The sequence below is a fragment of the Amblyomma americanum genome, chromosome 7 (genome assembly GCF_052857255.1).
Source record: "Amblyomma americanum isolate KBUSLIRL-KWMA chromosome 7, ASM5285725v1, whole genome shotgun sequence".
In the NCBI taxonomy this organism is placed as follows: domain Eukaryota; kingdom Metazoa; phylum Arthropoda; class Arachnida; order Ixodida; family Ixodidae; genus Amblyomma; species Amblyomma americanum.
The window spans coordinates 109,345,766-109,368,979 of NC_135503.1; the positions used below are offsets into that span (position 1 = coordinate 109,345,766).

The 23,214-nt window shown below is 51.3% G+C and overlaps 2 protein-coding genes across 2 annotated transcripts in view; both read right to left on the minus strand.

Moving 5' to 3' along the window:
* LOC144099473 (tubulin beta-4 chain-like) overlaps positions 1 to 23,214 on the minus strand; it is a 241,834-nt gene that overhangs the window by 164,185 nt on the left and 54,435 nt on the right. The window lies entirely within an intron of this gene.
* On the minus strand, positions 13,400 to 22,971 carry LOC144096835 (neprilysin-2-like). The gene is made up of 5 exons (XM_077629694.1): positions 22,709 to 22,971; positions 21,558 to 21,819; positions 20,138 to 20,334; positions 16,398 to 17,314; positions 13,400 to 13,893 (listed from the first exon to the last, which is right to left on the minus strand). The coding sequence occupies exons 1-5, from the start codon at positions 22,946 to 22,948 to the stop codon at positions 13,461 to 13,463; spliced, it is 2,049 nt and encodes a 682-aa protein (XP_077485820.1). The 5' UTR covers positions 22,949 to 22,971; the 3' UTR covers positions 13,400 to 13,460.

A 23,214-nucleotide genomic window follows, 5' to 3' on the forward strand; every position in this document is an offset into this window, starting at 1 on the left:
ACGCGGATTCTACAGAAAGACCGCTTTATAATTCGCGCCAAAAGCATACGTATGCGTGACGTCATTCTACGTCACGTTTGCGTAGTTTGCCCCCCAAAATCCAGGGGGCGCTGGAGTGCCCATGAGCCGCCATTTTTTGGACCAATGGGCGTCTATGGAGCCTTCGCTACCAGTATACATCTACCTTGGTCATACAGCGAGATGCCGCCTACAGACAGGGATGATTCGCATCCTAGGCTTAACCTTAGCTAAGCCAGGCCATTTTTTTTTTTGCACACCTATTCTGCGCGCTGAAGTGTTAGCTACATGGCAGAAAACAGGAATGAATCGAGTAGGTTCATCTGGTGGCGCTGGCGACCGCCGCCTTTCCAAAATTCTTTAACAACGGCTTGTAAAAAACTATGCTTTCACTTCCCCTCTCACAATAGAAAATTTAATATTATTTGAATCGAATGACATTCGATATGGTGATTTCGACGGCTTACGTGCTACACAGTAAAAGTAATGTCATTCGCAAATTATACCTATGACGATCAGTAAAAGAAAAATTAGTGCAAATAGAAGTAGTGCGCATAAAAAATGTTTCTTATTGTTCAGTGCTCTGAAGTTTTTCAAAGCACTTCTGTGCTATTTCTAAGCTGTTAATAATTATCTCCTGCCTTGCTGCAGCAGTTCGGTCATAACAAGTCAAGAGGACATCGAAGTCAACCACAAATCTGATAGCAGTAAACAAGCAACATGGCTGACATGGAGGAGCGCGGTGGAAAACGCGGAGTGTGTAATGGACTGGGAAAACGTGAAGCGCTTGACTGCAACGTACGTACATGTACTCCCGATCCGAATGGATGAATGAAAAGCGGCAGCTGCAAACGCAAGTAGAGGCCCAGTCGGCAATTACCCGATGCTTGACAGTTCAGCTTCTGGCAAAATCCTTTGCAGTTGTGTCTTTAATGGCCGAGCCCACATTTCACCGAGAACGCCGGGTGTTTCAGAGGAACGAGCGCTGGTTCGAAGAGACACTGCCTCATCTTGGAGATTCGTGTGTCAGAGACGGCGTTCAGATATTTTGTCGAGTCCCTAAAGATTGCTTTGGAGAAGGAAACAACGAAGACGACAAAGCCGCTGTCGTCGCTGGCCACGGTTGAAGGTGCCGTTGTCACGCCAGTAGTATTGTGAGACCAGGCGTTCCCTTCAACCAAGGGATTGCCCAACCCTTTCCCGAGTGCTTCTCCTGGGACCTGCGAAGCTGCCTACAATCATAACCTGTCCAAAACAAGTCGCATAGTTTAGAATGTGTTTAGAAGGTTAAAAGCTCGCTTCCGCTTTGTCATGGAGAAGCTCGAGTGGAAACTGCCAAATGCCAAGCAAGCAATCATGGCCTCATGAGTCCTTCAAAATATTTTTTAAACGCCCCGAGCCACTGTGGATCAACAGTGGGAGCAGGACATAAGTACATACAAGCATCTGATGCATTCAATCTACCAACAGCCGTCACACAACAACGCCGTATCCGACGGAACGGGGCATGGAGTTCGAGCTTGGAAAAGTTTGGAAAAGTAATTCTAGGAAGAGGCGTGCACAGCAGACTACGTGACCAGCAGCGCTGCACCACGACAGCATTAGCAGTGTGCGTATGCGCACAACTCAAAGGGTGCGTGAATACAAGACCATAACAATCATGCTGCTTGACGCAGATGGTAGAAGCGTTCCTGTATGCAGTGGACATTTATTTTTTGCAGATTTCCCGCAAATGTGCTAAGAATAGACTTTCACGCTGCGAGTTTGCTCTTGCAGCCCAATTTGCTTTTCTCGGCTGTCTTGTTTCTTTTCCGCGAGCACTTCTATCACCGTGTGGCACTGATTTCCCTGACTGCCTTGCACGCTGAGAAGAGGCCTTGCTTCGAAGGTTACGCCTCCGTCTCGAACTCACCTCAGCGGTGACCTGGTCGTGGCCGGCACAGTACCATGCCCCTTTCGGTGACACCTGCCCCTTCTGTCCTGCTCCTGTATGCGAGGCGTACACTAAAGACTTGCTTTTGACCTGCCCCTCTCTGCGTCCTATCCGGAAGAAAAACCTGCTTCGGTGCGGACCGCCCACAAGCCGTCCACCAGATGTAGAAAAATTCAATTTTTGTGCCGCACCACCGAATGTTACTGGACTTTCTTCGAGAGTCCAGTGTGTATCTATATTTGTAAATAATACTTTATTCCAGCAGGCGCACTGTCGCAAAAAAGAATCCTTCCTGCTCTGTATGAGAAAATTGCTTCAAGACTACAAGACGATTTGAAGCATTAACGAAAATTTCTTAACCAGATTTAAATTCCTAATAGATAGATACACAGAGGGGGAAAAGGCGGAGATGTAAACCAGAAAGGTTAACATACAGTTTGAAAGCTGGCCTTTTTTTTTTCGACGTGAACACAGAGAATTTAATTCTTCTTACTTAATATGCGTCAGTAATAAGGTAGTAATTACTCAATGACACACACCTTAGAGCAGCCGTTACGGCTACAAAGGAAACATATATAGCTTGCTCAGAAACTTCGCAGTTAAAGAAAAATTAGTCTTGTTCAGGCGTTCTAACCCGGGACCACCGCTTCATCGGAGCAGTCCCTCTAACAACTGAGCTAACCGGGACGGCAAGCTTATGGCAGGGTGTGAGAGCGAATTGATCAATAACTCGATGTGGAAACAGTGGTGGTCAAATGTTTAGGGGAATCCCCTAAAGTGGACGAGATTTGTAATGAGAAAGCAATTACTCATTGACATCCACCCAAGCGAAGCCACTCGGCTACAAAGAAAAAATGCGTTTCGTCAGCCCTCCCCCCACCCCAATAGCCTCATTTAATAGAGGCTCAATTGAAAATTAATTAACAAATACTACAAGCTTGCTTAATTCCGAAAGTCAAAACTTATTATTGGAAACAGTGCGCTTTATCCTCAGCCATCACTGTCTGGAACTCGCTGCCCACATCATGAAATCATTCTGCACCGAAGCATCCTTCTATAAGAACTTGAAAAACTATGCACTTTTTAATTGCACCCAATTACCATGCCAATGAACCCTGTGATTCTTCTGTACGGCTTGTGTTGCTTCAGTGCTCTTGTATAATACTGTGTTCTTTTTATCACCGTGTTTCTAAATGTAATGGTAAAATTTACCATATGTAATAAAACTTTCTGTTGTCATTAATTCCCACTGCACCTGTTTCCTGCTATGTAGTTGCTACCTGCCATATTTTTATCATGCGTAATATATGTAATTAATAAAAGGATTCCCCCTCACAGTTTCCAAATTTGGGATGTCCTTGTGTACTAAATTGTGACTCATACCTGTACTTCTTTTTCAATAAACAATATAAAGGAAAAACGTTTCTCGAAAATAAAGCGTAGGGTGATCGCTAAATCCCATTAGATATTGAGAAAGTTTTTGCACTCATTGCAAACGCAAAAAGAAATTGTCCAACGTCAATTATTTTTACCAGAATAGCGAACGCATTTTTCAAAAAGAACCTGCGGAAATTTGGGTGTTACGCGCAGTAAAGTATTAGGGAAATATATGCGTCATAAACCGAATAAAAAGTAGCCTTTTGTAATAAATACTTCAGAACGTACGATTAACCTGCTAAGTAAAACAAAACGCACTCCTCAGCCCGGCTTCCGTGCATAGTTAATTTTTATTTTAAAACCAGCGCGTATAACTGGCATAGCCGCCTTTAACGCTGCCTCAAAGTGAGAACTAGAATTTAATATTGTTACGGTGTGGGATGCCACGGGGTGGCCACGGGCCCGCCCAGAGAAATATAGCAGCAGTACGGAGGAGAGCCGGCGAAGCACGACCGGCGGCGGCCAAGCTTTCTCGTTCTATCTCCCTCGTGCTAGAGCCGCGCGCTCGCCGCTCGCGCTCGCTCTCCGCCTCTTCTTTTATTCCCGTATCACCTTTCCAACGGGGGGGGGGGGGGTGGGGGGGGGGGGGGCGGAGAAGTCAGGCCGTGCTTTGATGCAGGGTTTCCTGGGGCGATGCAATGTGGGCTCGCAGATAGGAAACGGTCACACTCTTCGTTGAATTCGAAGTGTGTGAGCTGGGCGAAGGTGTCTGCAGTCGCCGAAGAAGGTCCCACACCGGTTAGGCGAACTTCAGGGAGTTTTATGCACATTGAGCGGCGACCCGTTTATGGGACTGCATTGCGTGGGGAAGGCATGGAGCCAGCAGGCGACGACGGCACTGATGAGGACCCGGTAGCTAAGTCGGAGTCACTGCAGGCGCCGTAGACATATCGCTTCATGTTTGAAACATGCTCTGGGAAAATGTGGTGCACACCGCATGGTCGATGCTCTGGCAGGTCTTCGAGGCGGTATGTCACGGGGCCGAGTCGGGCAACGACACGGTAAGGTCCGCGGTATCGGGGCAAGAGCTTTGCGGCACGGCCAGTCGCACGGATGGTGCGACGAACGAGGACCAAGTCACGGGGCCGGAAGGGGGGATGGGGATGTGGTGGTGCTGCCGCGTTGGCCGCTTGCACACGCGCGTGAGCCGTGAGGAGGTTGCGCTGGGCGTCGAGGCGGGCGGAATGAAGTCGTTGAGCAGATTCAGTTGGTGACGCAGTAGGATGGGGAAGGCCCAACTGCGCGTCGAGAGGGATGGAGGGCGTTCTGCCATAGACGACTGAGAACGGCGTCACATGCGTTGTTTCTTGCGCTGCAGTGTTGACTGCAAAAGCTGCAGCAGAAACAAAACGATCCCAGTTTGTGTGGGACGGAGCGACGTAGGATGCGAGTATATCCGTGAGGGCACGGTTAACACGCTCCACGAGGCCATTGCACTGCGGATGATTGACGGATGTAGTGGAATGCGCAATGCCGAAGGAGCGGAGGGCTCGCTCGAATTCACGGGACATAAAGCAGCTCCCACGGTCCGTGATGAGGCGCCGGGGAACACCGTGCCGAAGAACGAGATGCTGTTCCACAAACGCGACGGCATGAGCGGACGACGTGTCTGGAACGGGCAGTGCTTCGACCCACTTGGAGAAGTAGTCGATCGCAACCAGAACATACCGGTTGCCGGCACGCGTCTTCGGAAACGGGCCCAAATGATCCAGTCCAACCAGCTCGAAAGGTGAACTTGGTGGCGAAAAAGCCTGCGGGGGTGGCTTGGTTACACCTGTGGACGGTTTTCTGTACTGGCATGTCTGGCAGGACGCCACGTGTTCCTTGACATCTCTGGACATATTAGGCCACCAAAACCGCTCCGACAGTCGTGCGTAGGTCTTGCCGCGACCAAGGTGACCAGCCGTGGGAGCGTCGTGTAAGCCGCGCAAGATTTGCGACCGCAGTGTTGCCGGCACAACTGGCAACCAGACGGGTGGTCGACCACGGAGCCGCTTCACATGACACAAGAGGTCGTCCTTCATTCGATAGACCCGGCGTAGTTGGCGGAGGCCTGCGCCGGCGGCGGTGCCAAGGGAGTGGATTATGACAGCAATGGCGGGATCTTGCGTTTGTGCAGTCCTCAGGTCCGTCAAAGCCGTCACGGAACAAGGGTGGCGAGAAAGGAAATCGGCATCTTGATAGGCAGAGCCGCGCCGATGCACTATTGTGAAATTGCACTCTTGAAGTTGCGGGGACCAGCGTGCAATCTTGGCATTCAAATGTTTGGCGGACTGCAGCCAAGTGAGAGCGCTATTGTCCGTGACTATGGTGAAGTGACGGCCGTACAGGTAGGGACGGAACTTCTCGACGGCCCAGACAACGGCGAGGCACTCGAGTTCTGAAGAGTGGCGGCGGCGCTCAACGTCGGAAAGCTGGCGGCTGGCATAAGCTAGGACTTTGTGGTCACCAGTCTCGTCTTCTTGCAGGAGGACAGCGCCGAGCCCATCTTGGCTGGCATCCGTGTGGAGGACGATGGGGGCCGATTCGTCGTAATGGGCCAATGTAGGAGGCTCGAGGAGGGCGTGCTTGACGTCAAGAAACGCGAGCTGTTGGGCCTGCGTCCAACTCCACGGTGCATTCTTCTTCAGCAGGGCGGTCAATGGAGCGCTGCGCTTGGCAAAGTCCGGAATGGAACGACGGAAATACGAAGCAAATCCAAGGAAACTTTTGAGCTCCTTGGCGGTGGTGGGAGCTTCGTAAGCTGTAAGCGCTTTTAGCTTTTCAGGGTCGGGACGGATGCCATGCCGGCTCACAACGTGACCCAAGTACGTCACCTCCGCGAAACCGAAGAAACATTTTTTTGGTTTTAAGCGAAGCCCAGCAGAGGTAAGGGCTTCGAGGACGAGTTTGAGGCGTCTCTGGTGTTCTTCAAATGTAGCCGCGTAGACAATTACGTCATCCAGGTAGACCAACGCCATAGTCCACTTCAAATGGCCTAAGACTCGGTCCATGAGACGCTGGAAGGTGGCTGGAGCGTTCGAGAGACCGAAGGGCATACGGGTGAACTGGTAAAGGCCGTCGGGAGTCACGAAAGCCGTCTTTTCCGCATCATCGGGGTGAACAGGCACCTGCCAGTAGCCCGAGAGCAGATCTAGCGTGGAAAAATAACGGGCCCCCTTCAGGCGGTCAAGCGCATCGTCGAGGCGAGGCAGCGGGTACACGTCGCAATTAGTAATAGCATCTAGCTTCCGATAGTCAACGCAGAAGCGGAGTGTTCCATCCTTCTTGCGCACAAGGACGACAGGGGAGGACCAAGGGCTACAAGAAGGGGCAATGATTCCCTGGTCAAGCATGTCGCACACGTGCTGCTGGATGACTCTCCGTTCGGCTGGCGCTACACGGCGAGGTTGGTGATGAACGGGCCCGCGGTTTTCGGTGTTGATCCGGTGTTGAGCCCAGGAAATGCACCCGAGTTCACCGGCGCTGAGAGCAAGGCAACTGCGATGCTCGAGCAGCAAGGTCTTCAAAGAGGCGAGCTCCGCGCAGGTCAGGCTGGGCCCAAAGTTAAATTCTTCCCATGATAAGATCGCCGGCGCTGGAGGGTGGCGAGGCGGGGCTTCAGGTTGCAGAGACGCCACTGGTGACCCGGGGTCCAAAACTGAGGCTGTACCCAATTGCGTGCCGGGAGTCAGCGCGAGAGGTACGCTGCTGATGTTGAGTATAAATACGTGGGCCTCTCCTTTGAGCACAGGCAGAAGGCTTCGAGGGGAGGTCATCTGACGGGCTGGAGCTGAACACCGGATGAGTTCGAACAGCACGTCTGCTGTGACCGGACTGTCAAGCTTGGCATACACCCACGTTGCCGCACCCGGTGGCAGGGTCACGGCGGACGCCACAGTCACGGTAGTGACGTCGAACAGCTTGACTCGACACGGCCACTTCGTCGCGAGGTCACGCAGAGATGCTGAGGCACGCTTGGTCGCCGACACCAGGGACTGCCACAGGGCGACACCGAGGCTGGAAACCCGGCTAAGCCAGCCCGGCCCACAGAGAGTTCCGCTCGCCCGTGGTTTGGTTCTAGTAAAATTAAGGACGACTCCGGCTTGCTGGCACCACCCGCACCCGAGGACCACTGGCCAAAAAGGGCTGTCTGCGACAACAAACTCGGTGGAGATGGTATTTCCGAGTGCTGTCAGGTTGACGACGACACGTCCGACTTGCTCCACAGGGGTGCCGTTAAAAGCTAAGAGCCGGGTTTTGGCGGCTGGCAGAAGCAGGTGGGGCGCGTTAGCAACAAACGATTTGTGCAGTACATTGACAGCCGCTCCAGTGTCAACCAAGGCCTTTACGTGCCGGTCAAGCAGGGCGACGTCGACGAGCACGTAAGGAGCATCAGTGGTAATCGGAGCCGACGATAGGAGGGGACGCGGAGAACGAAGGAGTGTGGGGACGGAACGGTGCCCCCGGAGTTCCGCCAAATCGTTTCCCGACGTTGGAGGGCCGGCACAGTCCCTCGCGTAGTGTCCCCGCAGGCCGCAGCGGAAGCAGGTCATGCGGACGTCGTTACGCAGGCGTCGGATAGAGGCCGCAGTTGGGGCTGCGGACCGAGGAGCCTGCACCCGGATGCTGCGCTCGGCAGACGGTGGCGACCCCCGCATGGCCAGCAAAGTCAATTCCGCCTCGATGGCGAGCGCCATGGCGGCGCGGACGGAATCAGGACGGCCAGAGCGGACCAAGCGCTGCACCTCGGGGAGTCGGATGGCGTCGACAAACGCCTCGGTGCCGACCAGGGCCACGGCGTTCTGAGGCGCTCCCGGCAGCGACTGCAGAGCCAGGCGCTCAATGGCGGCGGCGAGGTCCTGGTACGTCTCCCCGGGCTCTTGACGGCGGGCTCGCAGGCGGTGGTACTGCACACGGGGTTGACCTGAGGCACCATAGTGGTCGGCGAGGAGGCCCGCCAGAACAGTGTAAGAGCCCAGCTGGTCGGGCGGCACGTTCTGCAGCAGCTCGGTGGCGCGGCCCCTACGTTTTGCAACGAGCATCCATGCCTTCATTTGCTCGTCCCAGCCTCTCGCCGCCGCAATACCGTCCCGCTGGATGCGGTAAGCATCCCACGAGATGGTGCCGTCAAATGTGGGCAATTCCACAACGTCCAACGAACACTGCGGCGAGGACGCACCCGCGCCGAGCACGCCATTGGCGGCCACGACCGCAGGCCCAGCGACGGCAGAGCCGTAAACAGCGGCGGCGGGGACGCCCAAAGGCACCTGACCTGTGCTCGGCTCGGCTGGCACCAGGCGACGGAGTTCGCGCCGGAGAGCTTCCATCTCCCCAGCCTGGGCAGTCAGACGGGCCTCCCAGGCGTCCGTCCGTTGGGTGACTGTATCCAGGAGGCGCTCAACACCGGCGTCCGGGTGCTGCGAAGAGCCGAGCCTCTCCGAGCGCCTAGGTCTAGCGGCGCCGGCCGCCGCGTCGTCGGCGCTATCGGCTGGTGGTGGACTCCTGTCGTCTGGCACGTCGGGTGCTTGATTCTGGGAGCGGGTGAGCGGCATGATCCCACCGCTGCCACCAAAATGTTACGGTGTGGGATGCCACGGGGTAGCCACGGGCCCGTCCAGAGAAATATAGCAGCAGTACGGAGGAGAGCCGGCGAAGCACGACCGGCGGCGGCCAAGCTTTCTCGTTCTATCTCCCTCGTGCTAGAGCCGAGCGCTCGCCGCTCGCGCTCGCTCTCCGCCTCTTCTTTTATTCCCGTATCAATATGCAACAGCGTACAGCATTCACCTTGACGCCCAACTAAAACTTTAGCACAACCCTTAATATTACGGATAGAACTAAGGAACCCTTTCTTACAACAGTGCCTTCTATTAGTTCTCGGATTCCTCGCAGAACATATTTATTGACTGTTTGTCCTGCCGGGCGAGGTAAACTAGCGTTGACATTCGGGCGTTTGTAGTTTACATTATTCCGTAGTAGTTAGTAGTTTCGGAGTTCTAAAAAGGGCTCCTGCTAGCCTTCTGTTGCATTATCAGAATGAGGGGCGTTTATTATTAGCGTTAAATTGCCAAAACATGGGCGTATATTATTTGAGGAATAAAGATTGTACTTTTATGACAGCTCTAGTACGACGTGCGCGTTCATAACGCGAATGAATACGGCACAGACATGTGCCGACCGTTTGCCTAGAGTTTCACAGGCGTCCACACGATCACGTCTTAGTACTCGCAGTTCTAGCTTTCATAGCACGCTAACGTCACTCAAGCTTGCATCTCATTGTACAGCGCCTCAACACACAGGAATGTTTGCCATCGCCATAATGGTGTAATATATGGAAGTGCAGCTGGCAGTGCAATTTGACTTGACATTTACTAACGACATGTATGGCTTCAAAAGGCATGGTGCATGGTATCTGCCTCAATAATACTATTCGCAGCAGCGCTAGTGCACCTTGTAAGAGCCTATATTTGCCAGGACCACTCCCGGTCCCAGTTAATGCCTATGCGGCGAATAAGGACGCTTTCTCCTAAATGATAATAAATGAGGCTGCTTCAGGCAAGTCGTGACATTTTATCCGAAATTAGATCGCATGTCTCGAAAACAAGCCGTCTTTACTTCACTGATAACCTATTTTATCAATCCGGCCTGAATATTGCTACTATATGGGGAAAAGGTGCCATTTTCGCGCGCATTGCTCCACATTGTTTTATTCCACAGGGATTGGTGCACTGCACTGCGGATTTCTGTACACATGAAGAGACGTCGGAAAGTACGTTAATGGATAACAATAATGCCGCCACCGTCTGGAAGACGAAGCAACGAGCGTTAGATGTTTTTGATATGTGACGTCATCAATCAATCACAAATTGGATACATTAGTGACGTCACCAATCAATCACCAATTGGGTCGCTATTGATTTCGTATGGCGGCCGACATCTTGGATTTATAAGTGACGTCACAAATAAATCACCAATTGGAATTATCAGTGACGACGCCAATCATTCACCAATTCGATATACTAATGGCGTGGTAGCAGACCCCAAGAAATCGATAAACATGAGTAAGAGCTAACGCTCTTAAAAGCTTTTAGCGACACATTTGTATCTTCCATTTGACAATGCTTTAAGTTCGAGTCAAGAATACAGTGCAAATCTCTTTAGCTTAATTAATATTTGGAGAATAAGCCTTAGTAGGATTCGAGCCGGAAAACGTCCTGAATAATCAGGAACCTCTTGCGTACCCTTGTGTGCCAATGCATGTGTGTGTTCGACAGAATGGCGCAAGAGGTACTCTGCGTTGATAACAATGTGTGCATGCTGAACTGCAGGACAAGCACGTTCATAAATTGGTGCTAAATTACTGCGACACTGAGAAGAAATTGAAGTCACGGAGTTAGATGTTCTGTAAATTGAGAAACAATTCAGCAGGATAAAGCAAATTTTGTTTCTAAAATTAATGGTTTCTAGATAATTAAAACACGTGGACTTGAGATAGACAAAAACTTCTAGCGTTTGTCTCCTGCGTATGTCGCGTGCATGGTTTTTAATACGCTAGTAATCTCGAAACGTGCAAACTAGCCAAGCTAGCTACTTTAACAAGTATTTTTTAGATCACAGTATAGTAGCGGAACCTGAATGGCGATAATTCGACGTCTTTAAAGGGCCGCAGAAACGGGTGTTTGAGCTTGGCCTTAAATTGCTTGCACTATGTAGAGTACACGCCTCCAAGCATACATGCCGCGTACGATCGAGACCTCAGAAGCGAGCGGGAAATTTGCAATACTTTTTAAAAATTCCCGCTTTCGCGCCTTGCGGCGACGCGCGGTGCCACTTTCGCACGAAAACGTGGCAGATAACGTCAGCAGCCGGGGGTTATCATTGGTTCACAGCATCAAACCCTTTCAGACGTCACCCGCTACAGCGCGCCGTCTCTTGGGAGTCCCACGGACCTCCCAGACCCCGGCCATCCTTGCCGAAGCGGGGTGCTCCCACTAAACCTTCTGTTATTGCAGAGAGGCCTCACACACACCGACCGGCTCCACCATGTACCTGACGGTGAAGCCTTCTGTGCACGTCTCTTGGGGCGCCCCCACTCCAGGATGGGCATGCTCGTCGGTGCTTACCTGGAGTCCCTGGGCCGACCCAACAGCCATTTGACCCTCCACCCGCTCCCTACGCGTCTTCCTCTGCAGGTCTCCCTGGACTTTGGAGGCACATCCAAGCCCCGCACACCGGCTGCAGCCATCAAGCAGGCTGCTGCTGCCTTTCTGGAGGAGTGTGGAGGCTCCACTCTCCCCTTTACCGATTGGTGCTGCCGGCCTCAGGTCGGTCAGCTGCGGCTCTCGTGGCCCCGCAGTTGGGCGTCACCAAGACTTGCAGGCTCTCCTTCCCAGGCAGTTCAACAGCTGCCAAGCTGGCAGGACTACACCTGGCGGCTGACCTCATGGCGGCCCTCCCACCTGGCCCTGTGGCAGTCCTCTGCGACTCCCGGCCAGCCCTTCAGCTGCTGACCAGGCCTCACGATGCCGTGGCCACCACTTCTCAGCTCAAGGCCCGTTTGCACGCCCTGGAGGATGCGGGCCACCGGATCACGGCTGCATTGGGTGCCGGGCCACTCCGGCATTGAGGGCAACGACCTGGCTGATGCTTCGGCCAAGTCAGCTCACGCCGACGGGTCCCCGGTATCTTTAGCAGTGGCCCAGCACGATTTTGCCCAATCTCTCCTGTTGCAGGTGGTGCGGACCCTTCACCCGGACCGGAGAAAAGCGGCCCGAAAGCCCTTCCGCCTGCTCTCGGACCAGCTGCCCCGGCGGGACCGTTCCCTCCTTCTGAGTCTCCGTATCGGATGCACGTGGACGCCTTCCAGGCTATACGTCCATGGCCGGGCCTCATTCCCTGCATGCCCTTCTTGCGATGACACGGGCACTCTCGGTCACCTTCTGTTGGCGTGCCCGACCCACGACCTCCCCAGGCAACGCCTGGAGTCGGGATATCGGGCACTTGGTCTCCCGACCACCACGAAGGACGACCTCCTGTTCCCTGTCCGCAACCAGCTCCAAGCGCACCGGGTTCTCCTCTCCTTTCTTGGGGAGTCTGGCCTGGGCCTCCTACTCTAGTCCGTCGCCCCGTCTAGAACGAGGCGAAGGCTACAAGAGGACCGCGGCTCCTTCACCGGCCTGGTGCTTGCACGCTATCCCAGTGCACCAGGTCTCTCCACCCAACCCCCCCCCCCCCGCCGGTGCTTGCGCACACTCCCAGTGCACCGCGGTTTCCCCCTCCCAGGTGCGAGCTGGAGTTGCTGCTGCGGCGACGTGATGGCAGGACCAAAAGATCCTCCTGACGGACCCCAGGCCACGGCTTCCCCCGGACATGACGGCACCCACCTTCCCCCTCCCCATCCTACATCCCCCTAACCCCTTCCCCTGGTCCCCAAGAGTGATGCTCTAAGGGCCAACATACGTCGTGACCAGTACCCCCTCCCCAGAATATCCCATAGCACCTACAACAACTCCGCGCGCGCCGCAGCCGGCGGAGGTAGGAGAGGGGCCGAGTGAGTTGAGTCGGCGGAAGAGCGCCGCCGTTTTGGCGCGCGAGAAGAGAGGGAAAGGCGCGAAGACATGGAAGTTCAAATGTTGTCTGCATATAACTCAGGTTCCACAAAACGCCTTAAAATAATTCTTGCTGGGGGATAATTACGAACTGTCGTCTTTTAACATCCCAGACATATCGCACGTTTATTGAGATCCCCTTTCTGGTTCCTTTAAAGACATTCATTAAAAGGGATTGACAAGAAAAAAATAACAGCTGCCTTTAAATAAAAAATTCAAACGCTGCCAGCGTTTTACTAATAGATCAATGGCAGGGGATGCCTTGTAGAACTTCACAATACAGCGAGGAAGGAGATATTTTCCGTAATTTATATGTTTTAACTGTTCCTTTTTGTAAAAGCAAAACTCGCCACTCTTGCCGTACGGGTCATAGAGATGCAGGTACAGACCGAGATGTAGGACTTTTCATCACCACGCATCAGAAAAACAAGTTTCGTAAGTACATTGAATTGCTTTTTGAATTCTACAAATAAAGAACGCAGCTGTCACAAAAACTCGCAGTGTGACTTTGGCATATTGTGGTCTTTGCAGTGAAACGCGTCTCTAAATAACGCAGAACTCATGGCCACGTCACACAGTGATGCCCGCTCCTCGTCATCGCAGAAGTGGCTGCAGAAGCTCACGAAGAAAGTCTGGCTTCCGGTCATGGAGTCCAGAAAAGGAATCTTGGAGGAATCGCGCCTCGCGGGCGTGTTGTCGGTCAGAGCCCGTACGCTCACGTTCAGGGCGAATCGTTCGGCTAGATCGCGTATTTCTCGAATGGTAGCGAAATCGATAGAGCAGTTGCGTCGGCGCTCCCACGCAGACCAAGCGACGCCTGTTGCATTCAGCATCCTACCACGGTCGTCCACCGCTCGAACCAGACTTCGAGCAATCTGGAATCCCAGGCCACTGAATGTCATGAGGTCGGAGCCGCGCCTGCATCGACCAAAAGGAAGTTTTGATGTTTTGCTGTTATATGCGCCTTTACACACCTTTAACATTGCAGTGTACTGTGCTACAGTTACCAGAGTACCGATGCCCCCGTGTCGTCAGTGCACATGCGCATATCGCCTTGAGGACGCCAGATGGCGCCAGGTACCCGGCAGCTGCGCGAGCGCCTGCCGCATCGGGGCAAATCAGCGCATGCGCACTGGTGGTTGGCAGGTTCCCGGTATTCCGGTTAATAGTAACGGTAACATGGTATGCACTGTGCTAAAGGTCTCTTTTATAATACCGTTAACGTCCCATGTTGCCGATTCGTCCCGATGCGGCAGGCTTGCGTGCAACTGCCGGGTACCTGGCGCCATCTGGCGCACTCAAGGCGATCTGCTGATGCGTACTGACGGCGTGCGGGCTTCTGGAACTGAGGTAGCGGTAATGGAAATGGGAACACGGCAGGCAATATGCTAAACGTGTCTATAAAGGTTTTCATATTAAAGGAAGAGTAAGATTGGAGTTAGCCTGCATCGATAGATTACCCTGTTCTAATGACGAAGAGGCTACCTTAACTCAATATGGAGGTTTTATGACTTTTACGAGGTCGAAAAATGAAACGCAGGTTTCGCGAAAACATCGGTCTCACAACGAATTTCCTCATAGATTAGAGGATTGTGATGTCATCCCACCACCATTATAAGTAGTGCTTCTGAGGAAAGAAAAGCAATTGCGTTGAAGAGAAAAATTGTTGAGCTAAGACTTGAAAAGCTTCCCCTTTGGTCGTGTGCCGACCGCGCTATCTCTGCGCCATAGAGGCACGTGCGTTCCGCAGCGAAAAGGGGAGAGAATGAAGTTGGCAAAGCACCCGATGTCACGAGAAATGATAGATGCAACGTGAAAGCTGCGCGTCTGCCGGATTAATTGCAAAGGGCTTCGCACAAGTTGTTTCACACAGAGGGATCCTCGCACGTTATCGCGTTCACATCTCACTGCTGCTAGCAATGCGTTCTCAAAGGTTTTGTTTCCAGGCTTGTGACACGTGCTGAACAGACGCGTGCATGCTCACCCAGGAGAGGTGTCATCCTGTTCCGCCTCAGTTGCCAGTGCTGGCTTGTTCTTCGTGCTATTTACTAGTGTTCAGTGTTCTTGTATGCGATGTTTCACAATCTACGGCACTAATATCACAATATTCCGAGTATATCTTACTATCGATATTTTTATACTTTACGTCGTTATTCGTTCGCCTCCATTCGCATATTATTCACTCGTAATTCTAGGTACGTATGCTAGCAAACTTAATAGTTGCCTATAACCCGCCGGGGTGGCTCAGTAGTTACGGCGCTCGGCTGCTGACCCGAAAGACGTCGGTTCGACCCCGGCCGTGGCGGCGGAATTTCTATGAAGGCAAAATTCTAGAAGCCCACGTACTGTGCGATGTCAGTGCACGTTAAAGAACCCCAGGTGGTAGAAATTCCCGCAGCCCTTCACTACGGCGTTCCTTACATCCTGAGTCGCGTTGGGACATTAAACCCTAATAAACCTAAACCTACCTATAGACCTAGATCTGCACGAACCTCGAGAAAACAGGTTTTCTGGGCTGTTGGGATAACGTGGGGGAGCCTAACACTCAACTCTTTCCTGTACTACGAGTACAGCCTATCGCGGCGCCTATCAATCTTTTTTTGTAAAGGTCTATAGTTAAGGCGTACAAGTTTCTGGTTACCTGGATAAATGATAGAAGATACCACATGGCGAGACTAAAGGGAGGAAAATGTAAAGCAAAAAGAAACGCAGCTGTCATGAAAAATGGCGCGCTCTGGAGATATAACAAATATTCTTTCTAGGTACTACAGTATTATGTTTACTACTGACACATATCTTTTGTTACCCCTTTTTAGGGCTTCTCTGCGCATGTCGCTGTTATTTTTACATTATGTCCGCATAATTTGTTAATTGCGCCCACCTCAAGTATTGGTGTCTGACGAGGGCCTTTAGGGGTATTGTGAACAGCGAGAAAGCACAAAACACATGAAAAGCACGGATACAACCGCGCACAGGTGTCCCGCTGCAGGTGAGTGGTACCCTAAAGTTTTCCTTCATCGCTGATTATGGGCCTGTTGCCCTTTGTGTCCTTCACATAGTCGGTGCTCTGGTTGGTTGATTCGCTAAGATCATAATGATTGCGGCACGACTGTACACCTTTCTTTCTCGGAATCATTGACGCTCACGTTTAGGGGTGTTGAACAGAAGGATTTGATGTAATCTGGCACAATTTAATTCCGCATGCTTCCTCAGCCACACGCAACTCATTCGTGATGCACCGACGAAAAAGCTACTCTTCCACTGCGCATGCGCTAGCAGCTGGCAGCGTGCTATCGATGCTATGAAGAAATCGAATGCCTCGGAAAGAAAACGTCTTGCGCTAGGTAGTTAAACGGACCATATAGCAAGCTTGATTCTGAAAGCCACAACTTATCTATGATACTGCCATATTGAGTGCTTACCTCATGTAGGAAGGGGCCAGAACAGCCCACACCCCCATTTTGAACGAATTGCTGCTGTAGATGTACCGTGTGCTTCCGGCAAACCACCGGACCCGTTCGGTCATCAGGCTCCCGTAGTACCGGTTAGTTCTCGATGCCCGAAGCGCCGTCCTTGTGCGTACCCAGAGAGCAAACACTGACGTGGCTTCCGTAGCAAAAGCAGCGTAAATGTCATCCAGTTTGTCCAAACGAAAAAAGGGCTCCGGGGGCCAAAGATGGACCTTCATATGGCGCCTCAACTTCTCCTCTGCTCTCTGCTTCGTGGAGGCAGTGACGCTGTCTGCGTCCTTGATGATGGATATCAGTGCGCTCATTATCTTCTGGAAGACGCCCTCGATCCTCCGACGCTCCTCGGTGCCATAGAGGCTTGAAAAGTAAGGAGCGACGAGGGCGAGGCCGAACATCTCGTGCACGCCGAGGAAGCAGAGTGTACTGGTGCTGCGCTCGTTGCTATGCTTCGTTCCCGTTTTCGTGAAAGCATCGAAGCGAGGGTCCATCGTCCAGATGTAGATGTACGAGAACATCCAGCCGGTCACGTTAAGCGCCACATCACTAGGCAGGTCTTCGAGCATAATGAAAGCGTGGTGGATCCGTGCCCTGCTCAAAGCCAGAACCTTCGTGTCGGCGGAAAGCCCCATGCCGACAGCACCGTGCAGTAACTTCTGCAACGTGCCTAACCACTCTTCGGCCCCAACGCCCTTCGTGAGACGTGACACCTCCTTGATCGAAATGGTGGCGTCGGCTTGAGCTGCTCCGTCGCCTTCGGGATCTCGTTGTCTAAATGATAAGGTGTTCCTCACGATCCCTTCGTCAAGCCGCAAGTCCGTTAGCTCTGCCTGGCTCAGTGTCACCGCTCCACCAGAAAGAAACGCTGCAACCTGCGCGGGAAGCGAAAAAAACATTATTCAGTTGAGACTGGTGAGGGCTAAAGCGATCTTTTTTTGCGCTGTGCAATACATATCCTCGAAAATATTAAAATTGTAAATTCTGGGGTTTTCCGTCCGGAACTAACAGATGGGCTTTGAGGGACGCGAGATTGGAGGGCTTCGTATAAACTTGCTCAAACAGAGGTGCTTGAACGTGCGATGACATCGCACTTCACAAGGAAGCCTTTTGCTAAACAGATGCATTAAAATTGTCAGTAATCACATATTATAACCATCAACAGCGAGCTTGTGTCCTACGCAGCATGGATGCCCCTCCAGGTGAACTCCAAGATCTAGTGGCACGCCAGTGCCCACGGTCGCCTTACGACCCGTCAGCGCTGCAACGGAGCTTTCGGTATTTTAATTATTTTTAATTTGTTGTGTTTATCAATGGGAACTAATAATGTAACTTTTATCGCAGAAAGATCATTCATTACAAAGCAGAAGCAAAGATTAAAGGGTCACTTAAGCGCCAACTTAAGGAGGGTTTGACGCGACAGCGTCAATGGGTTAATGCCCATATATGCGGAATTGGTCATTCTCGACTTTATATTATTAGATTCCTGGGAGTCCTCGTACCACTACTGGAGCTGTGCTGCACTGGTTAAGTGATGTGCCACTGCCCTGCGATGACAGGTGCTGCTACTGGTGGGGCGTGTGTGACTTAGGTAGTTCTTACCGAGCAATCTCTCGCGACCAATCAATAATTGTATTGCCAAGTGCCATGGTCCGTAGAAACATGGCTAGGGCGCCTCGGTACAGCTCCTTTTTACCACAGGAAGCGGCACCGAGACACCCTATAACCTGGCAGGTTGCCCACTACTCAGTGGGCAGGCGGGCAGAATTTCGCAAAGCAGGCGTAAGACATACAAGCAAACAAACAATACACAACGCCCAAATGCGGGGAATGGCCACTAGAATTGCTAGCGCACTAAAAAACAACCACATGTCGCCAGTAGGCATACCAATTGAGCTACGGCTGCGGCTGTATTTATGTTACGTGTAACACACATCCTTGAGATGGTTCACCAGCGCCACCTTCTTTTAATGCGTCGGACGTAGTACATCCTGTAATAAGGCGAGTGTCACGTTCCACGTGACACTCGCGGTACGTTAGAACGTGGAACGAGTTCCCTTTATGGCCCATGATTTTTTTGTGCGCGCAAGATTTCCATCCACTAGGAACATGATCGAACGGTGAGGGCGGAAACTCTGCGAGAACCGTGTTATGCTGCCTGTTGCACCATACTGCCTGGACCGATGCGTTCGTCTAGCTATTGCTTAGACAAGGAAAGGGGTATGAGGGTCTCGTTATGACGTGACAGGGAAGCTCACAGTCACAGAAGCCAATAAGCATAGAGGAATGTCTCCATTTTTTTTTTCGTGGCGCTGATCAATGGAGAATTAAGAGTTCAATTCTTTGTATGGCTGAAATGTACTTGATTACATGCAGAAGAAAAAACAGAACAACAAGAAAAAAATGATGGTCGATTTCCATAGTTCGGCCAAATGCGAATTCGGTGCGCTAGCAGTTCGGTTTTCACTTAGGTTCCGGTGTTCAAATCCAAGGTTGGCAGATGGCAGTTATTCGGATAGCTATAATGCGGAATTGGCACAGTGGTGCAACGGTCAAGCGATGCGCCACTGCCCTTCTATGGCAGGTGCTGCCATCTGTGGGACTCTGGTTGCTTGGCTTGGGTTGAGATCAAGGTTGCTCTTCCCGAGCAGCCTCTCACATTTAACTGAGCTGCCGCCTGACACGGTGGGCAGGCGGCACCTGCCCGCCACTCGGTGGTCAGGTGAGCGGCCTGCCACGAAACAGTCTTCAGACAAACACACAACGGTTAAATGTGGGGAATGGCCATTATAAGTGCTAGCGCACTAAAAAGCACAGAAGTTGATCATACGGGCTTAATGTCGTGCATTTAGTAAGATTAGAATAATTATTCTAATTATTCAGTATCTCAGAAATCAGCCGTCACCGGAAGCAAGGATAGCTTAGGGGATCATTTTTCGTGCACATCACACGCGCCCGACCTGTACATATCTAAACGTGTAAGCATAATACTTGTGTATTCTGCCTCTCTCCCTCCTATCCTCTCTGCCTGTCTCCTGACCTCTTTAATTTTATTTCTTAAGTCTGCCTGCTATTCATTTCCGCTGCCCCAGCTCAAGTGCTTCCCGTAACGATGGCAGATGCCGGGGCTGGAAAAAATCTTTTCCTACCTTTTGTCATTATTTTTAAATAAACCACTACTGCTACTAATTTTTCGTGGCATTCGACCAGAATAATTTTTGCCACAATCACTACAACATTCCAATATCGTGATTTGACCATAAAGGAAGATTAGTTCTGTAATAATTTTATATAAAAGGTAATTTCCAGAAATAAAAAAGTGACAACCACTTTCTACCCATGCGATCCGAACTCACGACATCTGTATGTCACGTGCAGTGCTTCTTCAACTGAATTACGGCAGCAGCTCTTTCACACTCTACTTTCAATAAGCTTACACTGTCTGCAGCCTAGCCTTGTGGCTGTTCACTGGCGCTAGCCGGCAGCCAGAAGGGTGTGCGCGGAACGCCTTCTCCTACCGCATGCGCCACACTCTATACAGAAAGTAGTATAAAGGAGAGTAAGCCGTCCTCTAGAGCACTCCCTTCTATAAAAGGAAGCGCGCTAGAGAACAGCTTACTCCCTTCTTTACTCTCACAATGGCGTATTTAGAACGCACATAGAATATACAAAAAAAAAATACCCCGGCCCAGTCCTACCTGCTGGGCAACGCGGTCGTACGCGTCGTCTCCAAGCATACCAAGCTGCTCCATGCGCAGGACAGGAACCGGCCCAGGCTCATCCAAGGTGATGATGAATTCGCCTTCCGTTTCCGAGTGCATCACATTCACGTCAAACCAAAGGGAGACACGCCAGTTTAGCGACAGGTCCACCAGGATCGGGAAGAGTGGGTTACCTGCAGGTATCCACGACGCGTCAAGTTCTTCATGCTGCTCGAAGTTAATCGTGCGACAAAATCAGCAGTTCGACACAGCCTGTTACCAGGTCTTTCTTAAATGCACATCTTCTGGCAGGTCTGCAGTGCGTAGCTACGATTGCTTCAAAGCAATATTCGATAATACGCTGTGGGCATGCACAACGCAGTAACCTGAAAGAAAAAGGTTTACATATTTCCTCGCATGATAAACGCACTTGTTTAACAGTTGTGCTGATTTGGGCAGCATGTTTTCTACGCGAGAAAAATTACTCTTCGGAAGATACAACTTGCTCAACTTTTAAAGACGAGTGCACGAGGCGTGTTCATTCTGGGAATTCTTGCGTTCTGCGGGTGAATAAACTACTGTCCGCATCATTTGTACCCATCGATTAAGCGCTATACGGTGGCAATATTTCTTGTATTCTGCATTTACTTAGGTGGAGGAAGTAAATATATGCGCCCGAGGGATATTTACATTTTAATTTACTCCACAATTTTTGCCATTCAATCTGCGGCCGTATTGCACTAGTTTAAATATTCGTTTTTTTTTGTTTTTATATACATAATACTGCGGACCTCATGCATGTGGTCCAAGTATGAAGTGCAGATAGCAAAACAGTTTCAAAAAGATGTAAATTTGTATAAAGGTATAGAAAGAATGTTTTAGCAGATGACACAAAAGAGCCAAACAAAAAGTCAATAAGATATATTGCGCGTCTTTTTTTTTTGTTTTACCGTACACTTCTCAGCGTCTTTTCAAGATTTTTACAGATGACAACAGTTTCAGGCAGCATATTGCACTCCGTGATTGTACGTGGGAAATATGAGTATTTGAACGAGTTTGTTTTCGCGAAATATGGTGTTAAGGCGTGGATGTGTTGGAGACGAGTTTTCCGTGTCGTGGAAGGTGTAACATAAGATGAAGAAAAAATTCCAAACTTTCCGTGAATACTTGAAGGAAGAAATACTAGGCGAGCAATTTTGCGTCTTATTTCAAGCGGTGTAATATTCTTGGCGGTCATATTGGCGGCGGAAATGAGCTATTATGCTCATTTCTAACCTAGCATCATCCTACGCTTGCCCACGATGAAAAAAGTCATCTGCCTTCTCGGCGCAGGTCCCACTCAGCATGTTAACTATCCTCGCGGGTGAAGTTACACTGCCTCCGGCATTTGACGGGCCTGTTAAAAAAGCAAACACACCTATTTCTTCTGTCCTGTTATCTGGCAATTCCGGTCCGTAGGGCCACCTTAGCCCCCGTTCACGCATAAACTCGACGAATGCTGTTGGATCCTCCACGGACGGCCTTTGAAGGCACAAATTGAGGGCCGGCGTGAACATAGCCTCGAGGCGTGCTCCGACGCCTTGGTTGTCGGCTCCGGGTTTGTTCCTGTAGCGTATGTAGTCCTCCACCTTCCTGGCGTACATCCTTGACACCCTGTCTTCATCGAAGCCTTGCGCCACCTGAGCGTATTGCGTGCAGTGGTCACGGACAGCAGCTATAGATGAAATAATTAGCGGTACTGTAGCGAAAGTATGCTGTAGCGAACACGAAATTTCCTCTAAGCTACCCACGAGCTGTAGTGATTAAGTAGCTGCGGCTCTCTACTACTGGATACAAGTTTGCACACTGAGCCTGGGTCTCGTTAAAGTACTGTAGCATTTATATGCCTTTAGTTGGACTTACAGTAGGTACTCTGGAGCTCTGCAAGAATACATTTCGCTACCCTAGTGTGGTACGCAGCTAGAGCCGTTGCTGCAATTCTCCCTGCGTAGTAGGAACGAGTGGAGCCGATTTGAACGTGGTGCAGTGCATTCACCACACGCAGATAATGCTGACGTTGCCCCGCGCTATCCCTCCGTTTCCTTTTCTTTCCTACGCTGTGCTTTTTCTTTTCAAGCTGAGCCAATTTCGTCACTTCTCTTGCTTTCATACTTGAGTCGAAGTGAAAACTGTGCATGTTGTTGCGAAACGATATGCCGGTACAGACTAGGGGTGGAACGCGTTCAACGACGTCGCCACATTATTAGTGGCCCCGGTACAATGCACCCGCCTCGTTGGCTATGTTCGCGTTATGTCGGAATGCGGCCCGGCGAGGCGGCCACTGATCTAGACGCAACGCCATCTCTCTGGGTGTCACGAAGCTTCCTTGTGGGCATGTGCTCACTGAGTGCCCCAACTCACGAAGTCAACGGTCCTCTCAGCTTTATTCCGTGGCCGCCCCCACACTATTTCTTTTTTCGCTAGAATCCCTGGGCATAGATTCGCAGAATAGTTATCAACTTTTGTGCATGACATATTTTTCTCTCAACTTTGGTACGCGAAAATTAAGCAGTAATAAATGCTGCGTACATGACCACAGACGTATTGGTAGAAGTTGACGCAGGGGTCGACGGAGAGGTTGAGCCCAGCAAGGAGAGCCCGCCCGTGGCTGACACAGTCTTCTGTGCCGCAGACGTCGTCGCTGTTCGCGTGTCGTGATGCCAGCTGTCGGGCGACGAGGGCCGTCAACGCAGCCACCACGATTACGAAGAGAATGAGTGCGCAGACCAGGGTCACCCAAGAGACGCTGTGCTTCTCCAGCTTGATCATAGGGGACACAGAGGTACTCCCTGGCTGCGCTTCCTTAGGACCGGAAAGAATAATGTTCGCATGAGTAGCGTGATAGAGGTCAACACGGCACCTATAGCAGTTTTGGTGTACACTGCCTCGCAAGTGCTGAAGTAGTCAGAGAACCGCTGCGGACCAAGTCGCGGCGCCAGCAACAAGGTCGACAGAGATTTGCTCTTTGCACTAACGGGTAACGTGTAATCCAGCCGCCGCGACTCTCCTGTAGCTGCTAGAAGAATGTCATCATC

Coding starts and splice junctions, on each gene's coding strand:
- LOC144096835 (XM_077629694.1), bottom strand. CDS start 22,948: ATGATCAAGCTGGAGAAGCACAGCGTCTCTTGGGTGACCCTGGTCTGC. Junction 21,820..22,708: donor ACCAATACGTCTGTGGTCAT/GTACGCAGCATT, acceptor CAATACGCTCAG/GTGGCGCAAGGCTTCGATGA. Junction 20,335..21,557: donor TAACAGGACAGAAGAAATAG/GTGTGTTTGCTT, acceptor GGATACCTGCAG/GTAACCCACTCTTCCCGATC.